Source organism: Bemisia tabaci, chromosome 3, assembly GCF_918797505.1.
Source record: "Bemisia tabaci chromosome 3, PGI_BMITA_v3".
NCBI classification, from domain to species: Eukaryota; Metazoa; Arthropoda; class Insecta; order Hemiptera; family Aleyrodidae; genus Bemisia; species Bemisia tabaci.
The window spans coordinates 19,380,356-19,395,435 of record NC_092795.1 but is presented as its reverse complement, the minus strand read 5'-3'; the positions used below and the strand labels follow the sequence as shown (position 1 = coordinate 19,395,435).

Genomic DNA, 15,080 nt, shown 5'->3' with positions numbered 1-15,080 from the left:
AATTTTTTCTGGCTTTTCGATGTTTTTATCTAACATGGTTTCAAATAAAAATTCAAATCACAAGCTATTCTGAGCGAGATAAGCAAATTAAAGAAATTTCATCAGTCGTGATTTGCAGGATTGACATCCTCATTAGTTATGTGGAAATGCTTTTGGCAATTGGCAGAAATTTGCACCACTTGGCAATGCTACCATGGTGCTAGATGACTCATTCGAGTTTCAAGGATTTAAGCATAAAAAAAGTTGTAAAAGCAACATAGAAAATCCTTGAAAACTAAGTTTTAAATGCAACGAAGAAAACCCTTGAAAACTACCTAACAACAGCAGCCATCCATTGTGGGCTTTAAGCTTGAGAAAATCAAAGCGCCCGCAATTTTTTGTGCATGCAACAAGGACATCCCAAGAACACAAATAGTTGCATCCAGACCTAGCCATTGAAAAAGCTGGAGTGTGGAGTGCCCTCGGTTTTTCCCGCTTGTGATGACAAAATTTGTCATTCATTGGCCATTGCTCTCATCATTGATTATATGTTGAATTAAGACAAAAATCATGACATTTAAAAAATAGATGGATTCAATTTGGGAGTAAAATTATAATTTTGAAACACCATTATATGTATAAAAAAGATGGAAGTTTGTCAGCAAGAGAATGCTCAGAAAAGATGAGTGAAACTATAAGGGTTTTATGAGGGATAACTCTTCCTTAAAATGCATAAAAATGGATCAACTTCATAGATATTGGTCTTTAATCTTCATGGGGGGATGTAAACGGATTTATTAAAAAAAATTAAAGACAACATTTTTTAAAAATAAAAACATAACAAACCACGAAAATTTAAAATAAAATGGTATTTTATTTCAAGAAGAGTTCAATTGATTTTTTATATTATTAAGTTCATTTTCAAAATAATTCAATTCCTGCTGCAGGTCATTGAAATCTGCGCTGAGTTCTTCAACAATTTTTCCGCTAATGAGGTCTGTGTGTTCTTGCTGAAACATACATGAACAACAAAATTCAGAATGAGAATTTAAATAAATTATATTATTTAGAACACAGAGACATTCTTTTTTTTTTTTTTTTTTTTTTTTTTTAAAAAAAAAAAAACTAGGTACTTACCTATTCAAAATATTCAGTTCCAAGTTTCCATGAGGAGGTGCTTTTGACCATTTTTAAAAACGAGAAAATTGTTATTTATGAGTACACTGATATGTGAATGAAAGAGTGATATATTGAAAAATCAAATGTCCGTACTCTACTGATCAACTTTGTAGTTTGTACTGATTTTAAAAAGTTTTTCATGCACCATAAAATTGGTCTGGGAAAAGCTCCTGTAAAATTTTTCTTTTGGAATGAGAGATGATGAATAAAATGATCAATAGATGCATAAAATGAAGAAAAGGGGAGCTTTTTGAAAGCATGCAAATATCTGTTTACCTTTATCTTGGAGAGAACTGAGTTAATGGACAGTTTGGCTGAAGACAATATATTTCGCAGATACCTCGGCTCAGTACATTTATTACAGCAATCTTTGTAAGCTGAAAGAAAATAAACCAAACATAAGTGGACAAAATTTGAAGGGAGGAAAAAAATTATCATAAAGAAAAGTGAATATCAAAGTAGAGCACAGTGAAATGGTGAGTAATAGACGTTATGACTCTACATATTTGATAGGTTTTGGAGAAGAAGGAGTTGAGAGACATAAATGAGAATTTGAGTAGAAAGAGTTTAAATGAGAAAAGCCTTACAACACCAATGAACTTGAAACTTGAAACTGGAGGTAAAATAAGATATATATATGGAGGTATAATAAGACAAAACGATATTTACTCCAAATCACCAATAGCTCCATTTATTTCAAAACGCCACACTCAACTCCTTCATCTCTGATGCACGATATTTTTACTTGAAAGGGAAGCTGTAGTTGCAGATTTATAATGAAAACACAGTAAAATCACTTGTTTGGTTTGCAAGCTTGCACACTTTCTGTTACAATTTAAATTTTTGAAGGATGATTAGTCATCATTGTTGTACAAAATTTAGTGGAGTTTTACTATACCTTTTCGAAAGTATTACCAGGAAATTCTCTATGAAAATGTCCAGTAATATTTCGCCCCCCCCCCCCCCCCCCCAAAAAAAAAAAAACAGAAAAAAAATTTGAAACACTGCCATCAAGATACATATTTTTGTTGTTCCAATATAGATATTGATTTACATGTTACATTACATCAGCTTGTAACGAAAGATCCTCTTGACTATAATACTAAATACAAGAGCAAATGAACAATGTGAAGTGTACTGACAATAAGAAATTAGGCCTAGCATGTCAAAAGAGTCTTAAAGTAGAAGTACCAAACTCAATGATTTGTGATGGGCTAAAAAAAAAAAAAAACAGTAAAAAGAAAATTAAGGGTACACTTACAACGCGCTAAAGATACACAAACAGAGAGGACTTCTTTGCAGGTTGAGACATTTTTAAACCAATTAAAATCTTGGATAGCTGCTTTGTGAGCTCTTTGAAAATATTGGGAAACTTTGTCAAAAGTTTCTTGAGACGGTTCTGGAGAGCATGCTGTAAGTTCCGCGTACAACTGCCAAAGTTTGGCATTATTGTGGATCTGGAAAGGTACGGAGAGAATTTCATTAGAGAGGATACAAAGAAATTGAAATTTTGATCGTCAAAATCTAGAGTGGGCAATGACTTATTTCATGACAATTTTTTTCAGGTTTTGAGTTATTCAAAGGGTCTGGAGAGGGAACTTTCTTATTTTTGAGAACAGTGATTCCCATTTTTTTTTAATAGCACCTAACTAGCTTGAGAAACTTTGATCCCTAGTCTTGCTGAATGTTTGCCTAATTTTACTAGATTTCTGTGAAAGCAAATGTATTTTTTGAGATCCTGCTCATTTATTGCTTAAAAGATGTTTACAGTTGTGTCAAATTACAGTTTTCCTTTTAACTGAGACTAAAGCCTCCCATAAAGAACTTCTTTCAACAGTTCTAATCTAAACTCTTGAAAATAAATTGGAATTTGTTGCACTTAAAATTAATGTTTTGAATAAATAAAAAATCACTACCTGACTTGTTAGACGACCGAAAAGTTTCAGTGCTGCTTTTAAATGCACTTTGCAGGGTTTGCCATCAGCATCTGACAAATTTTGAGTTATTGCTTTCACCACACATTCCAACACCTCAACATCTGTGTGCCGACCTCTAAGATCTAACAATCTATGATAGCTCAATAGTACCTATATCAAAACAGATAGAATTCAAGGGTATGAAAAAGATATCTCTTTTTCCATCCTGAAAACAGATTTGTACTCTAAAGGTCAGTGTTCCCAGGCGTACGGATATTTCCGTGCCGCGCGGACATTCCCTATACCCGCGCGGACAGCGTACGGACAAAAACCTTATGGGAAAATTTTTCCCTATCTTATTTTGTCCGTACGCTCGCCCGGCCCTGTCCGTGCGTGTGTTTATCCGCTTTTCTTTGCAATATTTATTACTTTTGCGTAAGTTATTGATACAATGATGTTTAGTATGAAAGCCGGGTATCGTCCGGGAACAAATTAGATACTTTTTGCATTATAATTATATTGTATTCTTATCAAAATTCAGTCATTTCATTTATGTCCGTGCGCCCGCCCGGCCCAGTCCGTGCATCTGTTAATCCGCTTTTCTTTGAAATATTTATTACTTTTGCCTAAGTTATTGATACAATGATGTTTAGTATGAAAGCCGGGTATCGTCCGGGAACAAATTAGATACTTTTTGCATTATAATTATATTGTATTCTTATCAAAATTCAGTCATTTCATTTATGTCCGTGCGCCCGCCCGGCCCAGTCCGTGCATCTGTTAATCCGCTTTTCTTAGCAATATTTACTACTTTTGCGTAAGTTATTGATACAATTATGTTTAGTATGAAAGCCGGGTATCGTTCGGGAACAAATTAGATACTTTTTGCATTATAATTATATTGTATTCTTATCAAAATTCAGTCATTTCATTTATGTCCGTGCGCCCGCCCGGCCCAGTCCGTGCATCTGTTAATCCGCTTTTCTTAGCAATATTTACTACTTTTGCGTAAGTTATTGATACAATTATGTTTAGTATGAAAGCCGGGTATCGTCCGGGAACAAATTAGATACTTTTTGCATTAATTATATTGTATTCTTATCAAAATTCAGTCATTTCATTTAATGTCCGTACGCTCGCCCGGCGCAGTCCGTGCGTCTGTTAATCCACTTTTCTTTGCATTATTTATTACTTTTGCGTAAGTTATTGATACAACTATGTTTAGTATGAAAGCCGGGTATTGTTCGGGAACAAATTAGATACTTTTTGCATTAATTATATATTGTATTCTTATCATAATTCAGCCATTTCATTTAAGGTCCGTCCCTGTTTTCTGTATTGTTATGCTTTTGTGTTTGATCACTCTGACATTTTTTTTTCTTACTTTTTTTCTCAATTTCGCCAATGTTATTGATAGAAGGAAGCCACGAATAAAACTCAGGTATCATACAGGACCTGATTTAGTACTTTTTGCATTAATTTATGTGTTATTCAATTCAGTTCAATGGGTTAGGAATTATGAATTTCATGAAAAGTCAGCTCCTATCTTTTGAATTATTGCTTTTTGATGTAGGTACCTATAATTGTTCCGATTATTTTTTCCTGCCAATGCTTTCTAGAGGACATAGGTACTTGAATGTCGCTATTCAAGCATGATTTGGACATAGGTAGCCACAACAGTTCGTTCGGCAGCATTCAAAAATCACTGTTCCTGTAGGTATTTTTTAATAGAGAACAAATCAACATCATTCCTTGAAATTTTCTCAGAATTTGCTTCGCACAGAGAGGAAAAATCATGGAAGTTCTTATAGGAATTGATGTTTAGTAATTCTTCATTTGAGAAATAAAGTAGGTATCTCCGGAAGTCCAGAGTAAGTATTTAAAAATCGTGGGAGGCGATTCACGGAGCACGGAGCACGGAGCGGCACGGACATACACGAGCCCATCCGGAGAGCGTACGGACTTTTCAAGATAGGAGCACCTGGGAACACTGCTAAAGGTTCAAGTAGTGTAAGAAAAGAGTTAAAATCGCTTCATTAATATGGATATGATTCATGCACAACTTTCCATGATTTATGTGCTTCAAAGAGAGATGATATTCAAAGGAAAAGAGGTGAAACTCAGGTTTAACTTCTGCCATGGAAGTCATGAGTCACGAGGTCAAAAATGAGAGTATTGTATGGATAAGATTAATAGAATGTGAAAAAATCACAGCTTCACTGCATAGATTGGTTCAAAAATTCAGCAGAGCTAATTTCACATGAAATCTTAGGTGAGTAAGAAATACAAAGTTCATAGGCATCAGACCTATGCTACAGCTACAGCTTTCAAAAATTGAAACTAGAGGGGTAAAACTTGGATAAAAAAAGAAAAGACTGGCAAAGCAACTTACGGTCTCAAAATCTGCACAATCTGTGCTGACAGCTAATAAGTTATCCCATACTCTCCAATTTTCATAATTACATTTGATAGCCTCTTGTAAAGCATTCAGAGCACGATGTTTTTCTCCTCGTTTCACATATGCTTTAGCAAGATTATTCCAGGCTTCAAAACACTGAAACAAAACAATTCGTATTCTGTGAAAGTACAATCAACAATAAAATTTGTAAAAAAAGAAAACATAATCAAATATTAATGTGATAATTATCAATTCAAACACAGTGGCTGCATTAAACTTTATCTAGGAAAAAGTGTTCTTCTGCCATATTTAGTGCAGAAACTTTGATTCTGCCATTGACAAAGTTGAGTTCAGATTTGGTTGGTGCGCAAGTATTCAGCAATGATGATCAATTTTCGAAAAAACCGCTTTAACACAGAAACTTGTCAAACGTAATAGAACAGATTACTGTATTAAAATTTTGTGGGTGAGAAGTAGCTTACATCAGGTTGCAATACGCAGTAACGCCTGTAAGTGGATGCACAGAGTTCCCATTTTTCACACGTTAGTGCAGCATATCCCAGCCGATAAATTAATTCAGGTTGAAGACTGTTCAGAGACAATGATTTTTCAAAGAATGGAATACACTCCTGATACTGAAAGAAATAAAACCAAAATTAATTAAGTACATACGTTAAAACAGAGATAAATATAGATGAATCAATTTGATGTGAATTTTAGAATGATACTAAATTTTAGTTAAGGTATAATTTTTTTCTCTCTCTCTCTATCTTTATTTAAGTAATTGTAACCGTCTATGCATAAAACCACCTCAAAGAATGGAAAACTTAAAAAATAAACTCATAAAAACTTAAACTTGAGTCATCAATATTGAACGAATATTTGAGAAATATTCATCTGATTGAGTTGTGTTGAGTATTTGTCTAATTTGAGTTCATTCCTAATTGAGTTGCTGAAATTTAGATATCTAATCTTTGTCTGTTGATAAGGAAATTATAAATAATTTAGTAAGAGTTTAGATTCCTGGATTAAAGTAGGTATATAGAGAGGGAAACCTACAATGTGGCAGACCAAGATGCGTGTCCTCTAGTTTCACAGACTAAGTTCAAAGCATGAGCACAGTCAAAGTTTTGTGATCATATGAAAGAGACTTTACCCTCTAAAATACGTCAATGCTCTATCAAAAAATGGGTAAAAAACAATGTTATCTGGGGAGTCGGAGGTAACTCTGTCTTAAAATTAGGAGGGATAATGATGGCTAAGAAACAATACCGCGTATCTGCAAAATGAATTTTGCAAGACACGGAAGAGACTTCGGCCATCCTTGTAAGTTTGTGGTTAGATTTGCAATTTTTTTATAAATTAAGGCTCTTTTACAGTACTCTCACGCAAAATTGGAAAAAACTTAAAACACCAGCTTGTCTATTTAATACTAACAAATGCGGCAAAGTCTTTAAACTCATTTTCGTCAAAATTGTCAGTTGAGCAGTGTTGTTCCTTGGCTACTTGATAAACTTTCTGATGAAATTAAAAACAGAGGAAAAATATTGTACAATATTACCTGCTTCCTATTATAATGGTACATGCCCCAGTGTCGCTGCGCTCGAGCACTTTTGTGATTGGAAAGGTCCCATGCTTTTTGATAACAATCAGGATCATCCGTTGCATCTCCAAGCAAACAGTAAAGCTTTGGAGTTTCTTTCTTTTTCAGTTCATTTTGAATAACTTCGGCAGCCTGAAAAGTTAATAGACGAGCCGTATAACCACATGTTTTATGAAAATGTTGAACCAAGAAAAATAATGAGGGTTTTCAAGTCTAAAAAACAGGAAATTTAAAAGCAAATTTTCTCTGTAACGTTGAGAGACACTTTAATCAGCTCTCTTCCAAAGAGGAAAAAGTCCATTTCCAGAAGAGTGCTGGTTCACATGTATGTTCATGCCATTTAGAGCTCATACAGAAATGAATTTATTTTCTATTAAAAATAACTGAATTTTAATCACTGAAATTTTAAAAAAGTGACGTTCCGTGGTTTTTCATGGAGAAAATAAAATATGAGAGGAAGTCTGCAACGCTGCAAACCCAGATACGTCTGCCATTTCAACATCCATATGTGAGTTGTCTGGAAACACAACTTGAATCCTTACCTTATGCCTTAAATTGAGATGGTTGTAACAAGCGACTATTTGTTCCCAAAACTCTATCCGTAAGTAAATGTCTAATGCTGACTGCACTGCTCCTATGGTAATAAACAGCTCGGCCAAAATTGCCTCCACTTCCCAGGCTTGTGGTAGATATATGTAGAAGAACATATCCAGCCTTTCAGAAACGTTGGGCTCACAAGAAGAGACATTACTCACTAAGGACTGAAATGGACATTATGAAAAGAAAGAAGTAAGTAGTAAGCACGCTCATAGTTCTATACAATAAAGCAACATATTTGTTTTGGCAGGAAGAAGATTCTACAAAATAAAATATGCAAATCATTCCTAATGGGCTAAAACCTTGATTTTTTAAAGTGCATGACATTTAAAAAGATTAGTTCTTCAAAAAAATAATTGAGAAGCTCAAAATGATAAAAGTAGACATTCATAAAAGAGGAGTTGTAACACAAACCTGTGATAATACGAGTCTTTGAATGTGAAGTCTATTTTAGATTGGAATACAAAGAGGTGAGCTAAAATCACAATATTTTACAAGTTTTCAATTTTTGCGGACTCAAATTTTTGAAAAGAAAAAATTTCTTTATTCTAATACCGGAGATTTTTTGATCATATTGTAGAGGATATTCACTGAAAATTTCAAACTAAGATGTGATCTGATTTTCATTCAAAGCATTGATGGAAAAACGAAAATGTTTAAACATGAATGGTAAAAGTTTTTCAACTTGACTCATTGATGAATTGCAACTGATATATTCATGCAGTATTTGCATAATTGAGAACCTTTTACCCTCTATCGAATATGAGGTGATTATAAAAATTGGATCAGTACCTCTAGCTGTGTCAGGGACCTTTCAAGAGCTTTTGGCTGACCACGTTCTAGCTGAGATCGGTAAATAAGCGCCACAGTCTGAAGACCCCAACATTGAGGTTGTGCCAACACACTCTGACAAAGAATTCAAAGGAAATAAATGAAAAATCTAAATGGAACATAAGTGCAACATTGAAAAATTGTGTTTAAATGTGAAAGGTGAAAATGCTGAAAGTAGAACAAATAAAAAAGACTGCTCAAAATCAATAATGGAAGAGACAGTGTGAAATTAATAAAGGCATTTACTGAAGTTACCTGCTAGAAATTTTTAAATTCGTTTGTTAATTGCTTTGAGAAGAGTTTAAAGATTTCAGAAAATTCTTAAAGTTGAACTTGGGTTTGTCTCAGCACACAGTTAATAGTTCATGAATAGGCCCTCACTTTCTCCCTGATTCCTGTATCGATATATTTATTACTCTAATTTTCTAACTCAGCGATCAAGGAAGAGATGATATGGAGACTCATTTACTATCCAAAGATTTGTTATTGGAGATCTCCTGCTCCAAGATTTTCACCGAAAATAATATGGAGAAAAGCTAGCATTTTACACCGTAGTAGTACAAATAAAAGCAGAAAATATGGAGCATCAAGAAGACTTACAAATAGATATGGGCTCAGTTCCTCATTTTCAAGGTCATCTTTTGGCTGACTTTTCTTCATATAGTTGCTGCAAAAAATTAACAAATAAAAGATAAACATTTCAGGAAGTTGCAGAGAAAATGTCGAACAGAAAGGTAAGTTCCTAAATAATATGGTATTTCAGTTACCTATGTCAATAGTCAGGATGTCCAAAATTTGGGGGTCATTCATTTTTTTTTTAAATCCATTACTTACTTTCCTTGAATAGTCTTCATAAATGTTTGCCTACTTACAAAACAAACAAAAAATAGGACACCAAGACACCACCAAAAGTGAAGACCCAATCTGGTAATTTGTAAAATATGACGGGTAGCGATATAGATTTGCTTTAATTGTTGAAGAAGGTCAGGCCATGTCTAAGAGAAGGATGCAAAAAGTGAGAGCTCTCCTAGGCGGGGTGGGACCATCTACTTGTTAAATCTGGGGTTGTAAGGAAGAATTAGCAAGACAAAAAAAGGGTCTAAATATGAAAAAGTAATGTAACAGTTCGGTGCTTGTATAATGTACTTACAAATGGCAGAGTAGCACAGCTTGCTGCAGAGGTGAAAGTTTTGGGAATCGTTTTACTGAATCGTCCAAAAAATTGATCTCATCTAATCGTACATCATCATTCAAATTAATGTCCTGTAAAATTCACAATAGAAAATGAAGTAAACTTTCCCTAGAAACCACCAAATTAATAACGAGCTATCTAAAGCACATAAAATATCAAAACATATAATATAAATCCGAAATTGGTAATCATTTACTAAAAATAACTTTACTGATTGGTGGTCCAAACATTTTATGACAAGAAACAGCAGGCGTTTCAAAACTTTTTGCATTCTTGTGTAGCATACAGAGATGAACTCTCTGTAGGGAGGGGAGGAGACAGAAAAATTATTAGAAACTCACCTTTGGTAGATGTCTTGAAGTGACGTCCTCATTTTCAAAAAGATTAGGAGAAGTTTCTTCATCTTTGGTGGTGATTTGAAGAAATAGCTGGGCTACATCATTTTCTTGGAACTTTGTTCGTTTTCCTAAAGCACCTGAAAACCCATGGGCCAAAATTACATTAACTTGGTTTTTCATTTTAAAATCCTTGGTTACAGCAACTTCTGTAACTATTAGACTACGAGAGTTTCAATTAACTAAAGAATTGTATCAATTCTTGCATAAAGGAACCCTTCATTGCCTTTAATTTTATGGAAGTCACAAGTTTTTCGATAGTTTTTTGTTGAGGTAAATCCTTAAGAGCATCGTCTTTAATAACGGCTTTTGGTAGGGGAATATCATCAAAGAACAATCTATTAGCTTACTTTCGTCTTTTTCCAATGACTGAAAAAAGGGTTCTTGTGCAGATGGACCATCCACCATTGTTTACAGACTTTTAACCTTGAGCTCATACTTTGTTTCTTGTTCTCCTTATTTACATACCTGAGCATATATTTAACACTTTCAGTGATACCTACTTACAGTAACTTTTCAGAGAATAAAGTCTGAATACCTCTAAGTTGAACGTTCATGTTGAAATCATTTTCAACTGTTTGCAGGTAAGTTTTGGCCACTCCGATTTCAGCATAAAGGTTCAAGTAATATTGACAGAGTTCTAAGATAAACATCCTATGAGCTACAGGTGAGAGATCTTTGATTTGAGGCTCTAATGACTTTGTGGCTGCGAGAAGTATATTGTGCAGTTTTTCCGACCTTTCTTCTAAAATTCTTTGTTGAAGCATTATGGACCTCAAATACCACCATTCTTGGAAAGGCTAAAATGAGAGACACCAAAGAAGAAGAACAAATTAATAAAACACTACAAGTATATGGGGTATAAATATTTAGGCTATAATTCAGAAAGGTTAGATATTGGTGTGAAAACCTGGTTCTCCCGTAGCAAATAACGCACATTTTATGTTAGTCACTACAGGGCATCATCAACATTTCACACAACAGCTACAATATTGCACCACTTCATAAGTAAATGTGCTCTCTAAAAAAAAAGGCTGTGATGAACATAAGGAATGCAGAATTTGCAGAAGTTTGAAATTCGATGAATTTCATGTTTTAGTGAAAACTACTGAATAAACTGAACACAAGGATATCTTTGGTTTCTAAATTATTGGAAAAGATATGACAAAATAATATAATCTGCTAGGAAACATGTTAGTAATGGGAAATGCAACTTGATGATGTCACAGGGTGGTACATTTCTTCAATTCTAAATCTATTTTTCTTCTATTTTGAACAGGTAAGAGGAAAAAAATTATAAAAATGAAGCAATGAAAATTTTTTGAGCAAATTTTCCACCGAGAAAAGTATAAGACTTACAGAATAGAACTTGTTCAATTTGAATAAAAACTGGGCAGCTACAAGTAGTTCTAGGTGCTTAGCATTTTGGCAAATAGACTCTCCATCTATTGTTAAAAATATCCGTAGTTTATCAGATGAATCATTGTTCCATTTAGCAAACAGCGCTCTGACCCATTCTGTGACCCCACTGAAAAATAATTAAAGTGGATTAACAGCCTAATAATTTTTTCATTCTTTTCTTTTAAGAAAATGATGGGTTTGAGGATGCACATGAGATGAGACTACAAACAAAATATTAAATTACTTAGTAAAAGTAAAGGATAAAGACTAACAAATTCAGTTTAGAAGAGTAAAGATTTCAATCTTCCACAAAAAAGATCATACTTCAGGAGCTCATTTTTGTTCTGTTTCCTGAAATTCTTACTCATTTCAAATCAAAGGGCCTTGTTCCTACATGGCATTTTTTCATTGTGAGCTGTGCAAATAAACTTAAGGAATTGCAGAATCCAGCAGCAACCCTGATAGAAGGGGGTAGCGGCAGTACACTTGGAAAAAGTTCCCTACTGAAGTGTAAAATGCTTTCTTCCTCCTAATTTACTACCAAAACAGGATTTTTAAAAAATGTAGATGTTATTAATTGTCATAAAATACATACTTGATTTGGTTGGAGTCAACTGGAGGTCCAGTCCAATTAGCTTGAACAAAAAGTCTAAGGAATGCCACAGGAAGACATAAGTAATCAGAAAAACTGGAAAGAAAAAAAATGCATATAATTATGGAAACTCTTATTTAGAAGATAGATTTTGAACTGGATTGTGAATATTGCTCAGGTACTTGGTGAAAACAAAGCTACGTAGATAGTTTGCTGCAGACATAATGTGTAAACATATTTGCAAAGATGCACAAGTAAAGTGATTGAGTCGAGTAATGCATAGCGCAGAGCCATAGGATTACGCAGGCATGTGCTGAATGGAGCTTGGCCAGTTAAAGATCTTGCAAGCCTTATTAATGGTGAAAGTAGGTTATTTCAGATAATATGATTGTTTTAAGATGTTACAATGAGAGAAATTTTTTTGCATGGCTCTTCTGTGGCCCTTCAAAGGCTCTGACACTCAGTGCCTAAAGATTTGGTTACTCCACTTAAAGCTTTTGTACTTTTACCATTCAAGAAAAATTTGGAGGTCAACTAGCTCATAAATTTCTCACTTGCAAATAAACTAAGCTTCCTAGTCTCCTTGGGTCAAATTCAGTGCTGCGGTAATTTTTTCTTTGCAATGAATAAATTTTCAATAGAGCTGAATTTTTCTTGACCAGGCAGAAGGTTTCTCTATCCGCAAAAACAGGAAAACTTCATGAAACCCAACTCGGACCATTTCCAAAAGAATTAAATTGTTATCAATAATCAATATGATATGCATTTTTTTCTTCTTTTTTCTTCTTCTTTTTTTTCTTCTTTTTTCGGCTGAACAGTAGAATTGAATTGACAGGTTTAAATGCAAACTATGGACAAAAATGTTATGCTTAGGAGTTAAACTTGACATATTTAATGGATTTCAAATGTTTGAATAATGTTTTTCATGTAGAGACTTTTTGCTGAATCAAAGTTAGAGATATCAACACAAAATAAAAGAGACTACTTACGATGTGAGGGTATTCAAGCATCTGTTCACTGACTCACTATTACAGGCAGTTAAAAAAATCAAATCCACATCATCGCTATGTTCAGAGGAAATAATTGCTGCTTGCAAGGAATTGAGTAAGTTCTTGGAGGCATTGGAGTGGAAAACCTCAAAATATTCACCCTTGCGGAGAAATTCAGTTAGCGATGGAATGCTATCATTTGCACCTGACTCTGAAACATAAGATGCGAGGAATCCTTTTAAAAAAAGTTGAGAGAGACTGATTAGACCACTGCGAGGAAGATTATTTCCAAATTCTAGTCATCTAAAAATTTTAGGAAAATTAACGATCATTCTAGCATTTGGACCAGCATAATTAAAGATTAGTTTGAAACAAAAATAATTTTCAACAAAATTGATAGAACTTGTGTCAGTTACTTTGGACCGTCACACGTGGCAGAACAGTAGACAAATCTGCAAGTAGCAGCTTGGTGGCTATCAGTCAATCCTTGATTACTGTTGGATGATGGCAGCAAAGCAGCTTGCAAACATGAGGTAAACCAGGTTCTCCTATTCTTGTTTCCACTCTGAGTCAAAGCTTGGTGTGAATCTTCTGTCAACCAAGTTGACATTTGTTTACTTATCATTTTCGGACACTGCCACTGCTGTTATCTAGTGGCAGTCAAAATCTTGCAGATCCTGGCTGCGCAAGTAAAAAGATCAGTAAAGTGATATTCTGGTCAGAGGTATTAGTCGGAGAGCCAGACGACATTTCGTGACAAAATCGTGACACAAGTTTTGACCTCTTAGATCTGCTCTGAAAAGGAAAACAGTTGTCCGCCACGTAGTGGCACTCGCTGTAGCATGGCAGATGACCATTTTCCATGTCAGTGTATGTAATACTATCAATTTAAGTGGTCAAATCTTAGGTCACGAGTTTGTCACTAAATGCGCCTGTCAACATCTCAAAGGTTCGCCTTTTACAGATTATAAAAAAGAAGATAAAAATAAAAACCATTGGGTATTCTGACAAGACTTTAGTCTGAGACTTGAATCCATTAAAGATAAAAATAAAAACCATTGGGTATTCTGACAAGACTTTAGTCTGAGACTTGAATCCATTAAAGAAGATAAAAATAAAAACCATTGGGTATTCTGACAAGATCTTAATCTAAGATTTGAATCCATTAGATTGTAGGTATCTTGAGTCCACGCCGAAGAGGTGTCCGTAGTCCAAAAGTGCATAGGCACTTTTGGACTACTATAAAAGATCTGTCATCTTGCTTCTGGCACTAACTTTACAAGTAAAACTGACGATAGATGATCTTTAGTCCCAGTCCGGAAGTTCGTAAACTTATTCAGCATGAACTCTATCGTAAGCTAGTTTAAAGCTGCGATTGATGTCTCTCAACGTCATCATGATCCAGCTCAAACATTATAATAATTTTTTGGCACCCACCGATGGTATAGTGTGCCCATGCATTGCCAAAAAAATTTCTGGAATAGCCCATCAAAAACGGCACAAAAGTGTTAAAGAAGAAAGATAACTTAAGTTCGTACAAAAACGTGCAGCTAACCTCCAACTGACGGGACTTCAGGCTTCGATTGCAGTCTTGTAGCATGACAAAATTCGATGATGTTAAAATCTTCGGCATTAAATTTCGTAGCTGAAAATGAGGTATCCATTATATTATGTCAAATGAAATTACATTCCGGGCAATTCAAAATAGATATGTAGTGAAAATAAAAGCACGTGTGTTGTGTGATAAGAAAATATTGAAATACGTCAAAAGAGTTTTGTTGTTACAGTGATGCAGGGTAATAAAATTCGACGAGCTCTTTTCACTTTAGTTTTTTTTTATAATTATCCTAATTTGATTGAATCATCATATTTTGATGCCTAAAATACAAAAACTATGCATTTAATAAATTATTTTAATTTTTCTTTTGAATTACGATTTTTTAAATTTATATTTTCTATCAACAAACTTCTACTTACTCACATGGGGAAAATTTGGCCTTGATAGATT

At 34.2% G+C, this 15,080-nt stretch overlaps 1 protein-coding gene across 1 annotated transcript; it reads right to left on the bottom strand.

The window, feature by feature from the left end:
• Positions 1–833: 833 nt before the first annotated feature.
• Positions 834–14,820, bottom strand: LOC109035084 (tetratricopeptide repeat protein 27). Its single transcript, XM_019048566.2, has 17 exons — positions 14,628–14,820; positions 13,073–13,283; positions 12,087–12,179; positions 11,450–11,618; positions 10,629–10,890; positions 10,037–10,170; positions 9,654–9,766; positions 9,104–9,170; positions 8,465–8,578; positions 7,618–7,836; positions 7,034–7,207; positions 5,955–6,107; positions 5,467–5,628; positions 3,075–3,245; positions 2,420–2,615; positions 1,435–1,535; positions 834–989 (listed from the first exon to the last, which is right to left on the bottom strand). The coding sequence occupies exons 1-17, from the start codon at positions 14,734–14,736 to the stop codon at positions 858–860; spliced, it is 2,580 nt and encodes an 859-aa protein (XP_018904111.2). The 5' UTR covers positions 14,737–14,820; the 3' UTR covers positions 834–857.
• Positions 14,821–15,080: the final 260 nt, after the last annotated feature.

Bases quoted from the DNA above. Each gene is read 5' to 3' on its own strand.
- LOC109035084 (XM_019048566.2), bottom strand. From the start codon at position 14,736: ATGGATACCTCATTTTCAGCTACGAAATTTAATGCCGAAGATTTTAAC. The intron at 11,619-12,086 runs GTATGTATTTTA...ATTATTTTTCAG, and splicing joins GTTGACTCCAACCAAATCAA to TGGGGTCACAGAATGGGTCA. The intron at 10,171-10,628 runs GTATTCAGACTT...ATGGGTTTTCAG, and splicing joins CATGAACGTTCAACTTAGAG to GTGCTTTAGGAAAACGAACA.